Here is a 9,201-nt window from a genome sequence, read left to right as displayed (position 1 = left end):
GCCATCTTGGAAATTGGTTGGAATCCCTTCAAGTAAATACTTGTAGTCAAGTCTGAACATGCTGCGTTGCACTGCCCAGTCTTAGACATATTCATTTAAAAGACCCATAATATTTATTTAAAATAAATATGCCTAGGAACAGCTCTTCAATAAAAACTTTTTTTCTTCAGCGCAATAAAGTTTTAACACGTTTAATGAAGTGCAGGGGAAAATATCGAATTATAATACAACTTTTCACAAATTATATTAAAAATCCATTTATTTTTGTATCTTGTACATATACAAGAAATGCGTCTTACAGAGAAATTTTGAAAACAAAAAAGTTAAGTAAAAACATAAATACATATATATTTTCTTACGAAATGTCAGATTTACAAAATGTACATTATGCATTTTTAGCTTGTCTTATGCTCATTTTAAAAATTCCCAAAGAAACCAAAGTATCAGAAACAGGAAAATCAGATATTACAAATGAATCAGTGGAACATTTTTCTTGCTGTTTATTCCCCAGTATTATACTAGAAATTCTTTTCTCCCTTCCTTTTCAATTCTTCGTTTTTTAATAGTGGTAATATTTTGTAAAGGTATCCATTCATTAAAAAAGATATTGGTGCATTCTGGAGAAGGAAGGGGAAATCCAAGTATGGCTTGTTAAAAGCCCCCAGTTCTCAAATTAATCTAATGGATAAAATTAAATAGAACCCCCTTATGTTTCCAGCAAGCTAGCTAGTGAAATGTAGCATTTCAGAAAGGCTTCTGAAATCAATTTATTTCCATCAGTGGACTCTTTGATGAAATGATACATATAATGATGTAAAACTTTAACTTCAGACATATTTAATATGCTGATCATTCAAGAAAGGAATGCAGGGAATCTTGAAAGAAAACACAGTTTATGAATAAGACACATCAATTCCAGCATTTCCTTAAGCTGAAAAAACCTTTCCTTATCAGGAACCAGATTCTACAGAATTCCACAGGACCTTTTCTAGATAGGAGTTCCTAAGACTGTAGCACTTTCAACAGAGTGATTGTGTGCGACCAGGGGAGTCTAAATCCTTGAATCTAAACTGGATGCAGGATAGAATGGGGTCTTTCCCAGGTACATCAACATAGCCTTAATCAAGGCAATCTTTTGTTGTAGAATTAAGGCTGTATTCCTAAATGCCCCCACTAATGAATAAACTCCCTGAAGTAGTAGTACTTCAAGTTCATGTAAATATCTGCAAGAAACTGATTCCCAATGAAGGCCACAATTAAGAATCTATTGGTTTCAAGGGAATCTAAGAGCATATTGAGGTGCCTCCCTGATTCAACCAGGACTGCAAAATATCTTTTCCTCCTCTTTCTCAGATTCTAGGTTTTCCCTCGGCCCCATTTATAAATCAAAGAGCGATACACATGATCAGCCAGGGAAACCAACTCTAACCTTGTGAATATAAAACCTCATAGATGCTTTAAAAGGCTTGTTTGATTATTGGCTGTTTTGTTGTTCTAAATAAAAGGGGGGGGGGAGAGACAACCTCAGCTTTTCTCCAGTTACACAGGGTTTCCTGAAAACCCTTTCCCTTGTGTTCATAAAAAGAAAATAAAGAGCTGCATTACTCACAGCTCTAGCTGAACCTCAACAAATTCTTTGTTAGTTTCGCCATAAAAACCAAACCCCTGCTTATGGTTTGCTGCAGAGAAACCCACTTTTGTTTCTCTTTTGTCTCCTCTAACAAAAGACAAGAGAGTTAAAGCCATTCTATCAAAAATCAACATGTCACTTCTTTTTCAGACCCTTTTCTTTCCTCCCCCACCCTTGCTCCTCCCTAAAACCTCAGCAAGACTCTTTTGCCAAAACCCAAATCAGCCAGGAAGAAAACTTTGAAAACTGGAATGCAGAATTTTCCTTACAGCCTGACCAAACCCATGCGCTGCGGATTCAGAAGTTAAGCTCAACTAAGTGTGAGGTAACTTGCTCCCAAGGCAAGTTTGCATCGCTGGAAACCATTATGCCTTTACTTAGGAGTCGGTCCCATTGAATCCGGTGGAGTTTAAACTTCCAAGTAAGTTTGCAGTGGACTGCACTGCTACAATATGGAGGAACCCCCATTAAGACTTATTTGGCAATTTCCTTTTTTAAAAGGAGTGAACATGAACACGTGTGCGCATACACAAACACACACTTTCTCCCTTCTCAGAGCTTCCTGGGTAACTTTAGAAAGACTGTAAACTAAGATGCTGATTTGGGGGAGGGGTCTGATTTGGCACCCTGTCACGCAGTAAAAAAGATAGCTTGTTTTTTTCCCCTCTTTTTGTCCCAAACTTCCATTCTTGGCACTATGCCACATACTCTAAACAGATACTGCAGAACCATTTGGAAAGTGAGAAGGCCATGATGAGGGAATAAGCAAATTCTCAGAGAATATTTATTCTGAAGCACAGTCTAGAGATGGAGGGTCTCTTGGTGAGAAGCAAAGGTAGTCTGAAGGAATAATGGTCCAAGCCCTTGTTCCTTGCAACGCAAGGGGAGAAGAAGCCAAGGGACCCTCATACAGCAGTCTCTCCTTTGCTTCCAGTGCTGAGTCTGTGGTAAAAGCGCCTCCAAGATTGGAGTGTTTTGCCAGTCCAAATCCAGAAGCCAGTTGTGATACCCACAATCATGGTCATGAGATACTTGATCAAAAAGACAGTGAAGTCGGGGCTCATTGGGGCAACATTGGTGGGGCAAGCAATGGCATAGCTTTTGCAGTTCTGCAGGAGCCAGGTTTTCTCCCACATGTCCCGGAAGGCCTGCTCATAGAAGTAGCAAGCCAACACAATAGTGGCAGGCACTGTGTAGAGGACACTAAAAATGCCAATCCTCACCATGAGCTTCTCCAACTTTTCGGTTTTGGTGCCATCATGTTTCATGATGGTCCGTATACGGAAGAGGGACACAAAGCCAGCCAGCAGGAAGGAGGTGCCAATGAAGAGGTAGACAAAGAGTGGGGCCAAGACAAAGCCCCGCAATGCGTCTACACTGTAGATGCCCACATAACAGACTCCACTGAGCACGTCCCCATCCACCTGTCCCATGGCTAAGATGGTGATGGTCTTGATGGCAGGCACGGCCCAGGCAGCCAGGTGAAAGTACTGGGAATTGGCCTCAATGGCCTCATGGCCCCATTTCATGCCAGCAGCAAGGAACCAGGTGAGGGAGAGGATCACCCACCAGATGGAACTGGCCATGCCAAAGAAGTAGAGGATCATGAAAAGGATGGTGCACCCTTCTTTCTTGGTGCCCTGCACCACAGTGCGGTAGCCATCTTCTGAGAAACCTTCCACACACACCACTTTGTCTTCCAGCAGGAAGCCAGCCACATAGGCCACTGCCACCATGAAATAGCAGCCAGAGAGGAAGATGATGGGTCGCTCAGGGTAGCTGAAGCGTCTCATGTCCACCAGATAGGTCAGGACAGTGAAGAGGGTGGAGGCACAACATAGGATTGACCAGATGCCTACCAGTAGACGGGCAAAGCGAACCTCAGCCTCCTTGAAGTACATCAGCCCATTGGGGCGTTCTGGTTGACAAGGGGCACCACAGTCCCTCTCACCCAAAAAGCGGTAGCCCAGGTAGGGGGGTACTTTGAGCTGCCGTGGGCAGGAGAAGCCAGAATTGGTGGGAAGCAGGGGGTGAGCTGTGGGATGGGGCAGATACGGGGTGGGATAAGCGGTGGCACTTTCGGGGGGCCCTCCTCCCGCTCCCGAAGTGTCCGAAGTATTCTGCCCCACGCAGATCTCACCTGCGCCGTGCATGGGGAAGTTTTCGCAGCGGAGCCGCTCGGGCCACTGGAAGCCAAACTTGTTCATCAGGGCCTCGCAGCCCTGGCGAGCCCGCTCGCACAGGGATCGGCAGGGCGGGATGGCCTGTTCCAAGACGGTGCAGACGGGCGCGTACATGGAGCAAAGGAAGAAGCGCAGCTCCGGCGAGCACTGCACTTTCACCAGCGGGTAGAACTGATGGACTTCCAACCCGGCGTCTTCTTGGTTGGTGTGCCCCAGGAGGTTGGGCAGGATGGTCTGGTTATAGGCGATGTCCGTGCAGAGAGGAATCGAAATGGGCTGACAGAAGCCGTGGTCCGGGACAGAAATTCCTTTCTCCCCATGGTAAGATTGGGCGCCAGAGCCCCAGGGAATCCCGCATAGGAAGCCCAGGAAGACGACCAGGCCCGAGGAAGCAGGGGCCGGCCTCGTTGCTCTCGGTCCTCGATCCATGATCCGAGGCAGCGGCAAGGAAAAGAACGAGCGCGGCGGGCTGGCAGCAAGCGGCGGGAAGCGGCTCTTCACAGCCCACAGGCACTTGAGTCTCAAAGCATCGGCGGCGCCCAGCCCAGACCCCCGAGAGGGCCAGCGGCGGCACAAGGCTGGCTTCGCTCTTCCCGCAGTCTGCTCTCGGGTGGAGGAGGTGAAAGAGGCGGATCGCTCGCCAAACCGGCTCTCTCGTTAATCGCTCGCCAAGGGCTGGATGGTAATTCTTTGCTAGGGTTGCAAGGCGAAACGCTACTCCGGTGTATTCTCTTCCACCGAAGACAGAGAGAGCTTGACGGCGCCCAACAGCGTCGTCTTCTTTCTTCGGTCGGCCGCGAAGCAATCTTGGGACGGAGGAGGGGAGGATCCTTCACAACTTCGACCGCAGGAACTGGCTTCACTTCCCAGCTGGCTGTTCAACCCTCCAAAGTTCGGGAATTCAAGAAGTTGGCTTACTCTTACTTCTTCGTTTCAGGCGTGCCTTAATCGACGAGTTCGGTGTGGAGTCTTTGTTTTGGGGGGAGGGGGGGTAAAAAAATCCAATCACTCAATTATCTCCTTTACCAGCAATGGGGCTAATCCTTTAAAAAGAAACATGAGTAGTCCGATATCCCGTCGGCGCCCTTACGCATGGAAGATGAAATCTCTCTCTCCAGCAGCAACAGGAGAGACTAGCTGCCGTTGGAACAAGCAACATCCACCCTAAAAGCAAAAACAAAACAAAAAAACAAAACGGGAAAAAAGACGCCCCTGCACTTTGAATATATATATATATATATATATTCGTGTATGTGTAAGTCTGTATTCCATGGAACTCCACCCCTTCGCCCCATTCACAACCGAACAGCGGGCGGGCCATAGAACTGAAGCTTCTACCAATGGAATATTCTGTTGCTTCCGTACCTCGGTTGAGGGTTGGACAGAAAGATAAAAGCCTCTAAAGAGCATGGATTCTGTAATGGTGGATTCTTCTGCAGAAAAGTTGAAAGAAAGTTTCAGACTTCTGAATGGAAGAGAGGGACGCTTATTCGCGCGGATAGTGGAAAAAAAGAACGGTGTTAATCTCTGGTAGGCAAAAATCAGAAGGAATCTGGTTTTTTAAAAAGAAGACGCCGAGAGAGTGAGAGCGAGAGAAATCAGGACATAGCTGAATCGCATACAACTGTGCTCGAAATTAACTTTTTTCTTTTTATAAAGGGATTTTCCGCATATACAACAACTACGGCCCTCCTAAAATAATTTTTTGAAAGCCCGAAATTCACATGCATGATGGCCTGAAAAAAATATCTTTATTCACTGAATTTTATAGAGTTCTTTTACCTCAACTAATTGAATAAGATTCCCCTCCATCATAAATACTTAAGAGCCGGCATTCAAAATAACAGCAAATATTTTGAAAATGTGAAAACAGTAATTGGGGTTGTGGAAGATAAACCTGAAACCACGTAGGTTACAAAAGAAATAGACTCAAGACTTTTAAAATGTTTTCTATACTAGACTTAGTCCAGTGCTTTAAATCCACAGTTGCTTACTTTTGAGAATATATCCTTTTTTAAATGGTGCAAAACTCATAAGATTGACTACATGTTTCATCATAAAAACCTCATCCCCCAGTTATGTGTACAAGACTTTGATGTATGTGTACAAGACCTTCCGTACAGCAGGAAATACGTAAATCCAAAATCACAAACCGAACTGGTGTATGCTTGCTCTCAATTTCTTTAGCAGGACACCAACAATTTAAGGAAATGGTTGGAGGAATGCAGCTTGAATTAGAAACATTTATTAAAATGCATTTAAACATCTATTAAAATACATTTATGTTGAATTTTTCCTTTGCTTATAGTAAAGATTATTGAATACTTTTGCTTGTCATAATTTAAACCTGCTGGGGATCTGGAGGTGGAAATTACCTGAAAGATAGACTTGATTAAGAACTACCTTCATGAAGCTTGGTCGAATATGCAGTGTAAATGTGAGCAAATAGCCTCATGAACATAACCCAGAGATTAATCTCCCACCACAAGGATTTGGGTTTGCAGCTTTAGCTTCCCAATCACATGTACGTTTTAGAATAGAATAGAATAGAATAGAATAGAATAGAATAGAATAGAATAGAATAGAATAGAATAGAATAGAATAGAATAGAATAGAATAAAGAGGTAACAGAATTGGAAGGGATCTTGGAGATCTAGTCCAACCTCCTGCTCAGGCAAATAACCCTCTACCAGGGGTATCAAACTCAAGGCATGTCTAGCTTATGATGGGCTTAAATGTTTATCAGTTTATATTTGGAATCCCCATAGAGTCTTTTGGTTCTCAGCTACTTTTTCATTATTGTGATTCTGACATTTTCTTGTTACCAATAACTAGTGCTTTTTTAAAGATTCCAGTGAATCAAGAGGCCACTTTATTTATCAAAAATTCTGTATGCTCAGTCTTCTTACAATCACATACAATCTGTTCTTTTCATTAAAGTCTTCATCTTTTGTTGTCCTCATTAAATAACTCCTCCTCCCTCTCCTCCTCCTCCCTCCCTCCTCCTCCTCCTCCTCCCCCCCCATGTTTGATAGCACTTATGAAAGATATTCTCACTTAAAAGTAATAAAGACTTATACAAAGAATTGCAGTCTTACACCTACACAATTCTATTTTTCTCATGTAATCAGCTGTCATGTTGCAATATATATTTTAATGGCAGGATTTGACTTGCTTTTAGTTTGATTCTGGAAAGAAAGCAGTTGTTTTTTTATTTGTAATTGCAAAATGCTAAAGCTTTGTGGTTAAAAACATTTTGTAACCACATATAGCTTAGTCATATAAAACTTTTTTAGAAGGGTTACACTAGTAACATATCAAAAGTAAGGTCTTCAGTAGGAACCATTGTGTTTAACATTACTAAATCTGTGGTAGTATTTGTTTTAGCTTAAATAGGATCGAGAGTGTTTGTCATCCATATTCAATTGTCTATATAGAATGCCTATCTTTATCACAGATTTATATTTCTCCTAAAATATTTAAGTACTATTGGAAGAATGATCTTTCTGGGTTCAGTTCCAAGTGGGGAAGAAAGACACTGGAAACATGGTGACTGCTCGGAAATATGGTTTAATGGTGGACAGGATCACATGCCTTGGAGCTCCTAGGTGAAAAGGGCGATCACATGCTTCAAGATGTTGGGATTTGAATTTGTGCTTGTATTCTGATTGGTTGTCAGACTCCCATGGGACCATGCAGGAGCAACTCTGTAGGCTGTCCTGAGCCCCACGCTTGGTTGAGCCTCGCTGGATGTAATGAAAGGCTATTATAGCTCTACCTGGAGAACTTTCTTATGTAAAATAGACTGGCCTAGGCCAGAGTAATGGTCCATTAGCAATGGTGGGAGTAAGCTTTTGCTTCTGAGGTGAGTTTCTGCTTCTGAGTTTCTACTCTTCTTAGGGGAAATATTCTGCCTTTTTAATATTTCCTAGGATATTTCATTTTTCTAGGAGAGGGGTAGGTGCTAACTTCTTACAGTACTTCTAATATTTAATTTTTGCTTTTAAAGGAACCCTTGATCTTTTTTTGTTTTCTTAAAAGTTCAATAATGCTACAATCATAAAGTTTTCATTTAGTTCATTAATTGTTAGAAAATGTCTGGTTTGATTTGAATATCCTGCACAAGAATAGCCATGTTAATCTGTTGCAGCAAAACCAGCAGAACCTGAAAGACTAACTAAATTAATTACAGCATATGCTTTTGTTGATTAGCCTCTAATGAAGTGGACTAATCCATGACAGTTTAGGTCATAAAAATAATTGACAGTTTTAGGGTGCCACAGAACTGTTGTTTTGGAACATTCTGCTTATTTTAATTAGGTGCACTCCAATAAATGGTCATTAAATTCACATGCCATTTACACTCTGTATTTATCATATCTATATCCCATTTTCCCCCAGAAATTTAAGGTGATTTATATGGGAATCTTCAGTTTCCCCCCAGCAGTAATTACCGTGTTTCTCCAACAATATGGCCCCCCCCAATAGGAAGACCCAGCATGTTTTCTAGGCATAAAATGAAATTAAACCCCTCCCCCAAATTTAGGCCTAGTTTAAAACATGCAAAATTGGGGGGGGGAGGCGGTGGGGACTTGCCATTAGGAGTGCTCCGCGGGCAGCTACGCCTCACCATCAGCCGCTCCTAACACCATGGTGGAGCACGGAGGGCTTCCTTACCCGTCCCTTACCTGGGTCAGCAGGCGGGCGGTGTCAGCATGGATGTCCAGCAGCATTTCAGCCGCTTCTCAGGCCTCCGTAGCTTCCAGAGTTCCCACCGGTGCTGGCGCCTCTCTCGCCAGCGCCACCTCCAACAACAGCGTCTGAGTCACTCCTGCTTTTCCCCCATCCCCGTAACAACAGGGAAAAAAAAGATTTTGAGGTACCTGGGAGCGCCGCGCGCTGCGTTTTGGTTTAATCCCGAGTGTCTGGGTGGGTGTGAGAAGAACCGAGCGAGCGTCTCTGCTGCTGCTACCCCTGGTGCTCCAGCCTCGGGCTCTGCAAGTTTGCAAAAGTCCCGGTGTGCAGCCCGTTCCTGCATTCCAAGCACTCAGGCCGAGCTGCAGCTGTCCCTCTCTCGCCAACGGCATCTCCAATAACAGCGGCAGCAGCAGCGGGAACCCTGGAAGCATTTTAGCCGCTTCTCGGGTGGGGGAGCTGCCTCCGTAACTTCCACAGTTCCCGCTGCTGCTGCCGCTTTTATTGGAGACGGCACTGGTGAGAGAGGGACAGCTGCAGCTTGGCCTGGGCGCTTGGAATGCAGGAATGGGCTGTGCACCGGGACTTTTGCAAACTTGTAGAGCCCGAGACTGGAGCACCAAGGGTAGCAGCAGCAGAGATGCTCGCTTGGTTCTTCTCACGCCCACCCAGCCACTCGGGATTAAACCAAAA

The 9,201-nt window shown here is 44.1% G+C and overlaps 1 protein-coding gene across 1 annotated transcript; it reads right to left on the bottom strand.

The window, feature by feature from the left end:
- Window positions 1–241: 241 nt before the first annotated feature.
- Window positions 242–6,127, bottom strand: FZD7 (frizzled class receptor 7). The gene has a single exon (XM_026681287.2). The coding sequence runs from the start codon at window positions 4,240–4,242 to the stop codon at window positions 2,536–2,538; it is 1,707 nt and encodes a 568-aa protein (XP_026537072.1). The 5' UTR covers window positions 4,243–6,127; the 3' UTR covers window positions 242–2,535.
- Window positions 6,128–9,201: the final 3,074 nt, after the last annotated feature.

Source organism: Notechis scutatus, chromosome 1 (genome assembly GCF_049901735.1).
Source record: "Notechis scutatus isolate UNSWTSFEM ecotype Mainland chromosome 1, rNotScu1.2, whole genome shotgun sequence".
Taxonomy (NCBI): Eukaryota; Metazoa; Chordata; class Lepidosauria; order Squamata; family Elapidae; genus Notechis; species Notechis scutatus.
Note: the sequence above shows the minus strand (reverse complement) of the source record. Positions and strands in the feature narration are given on the sequence as shown.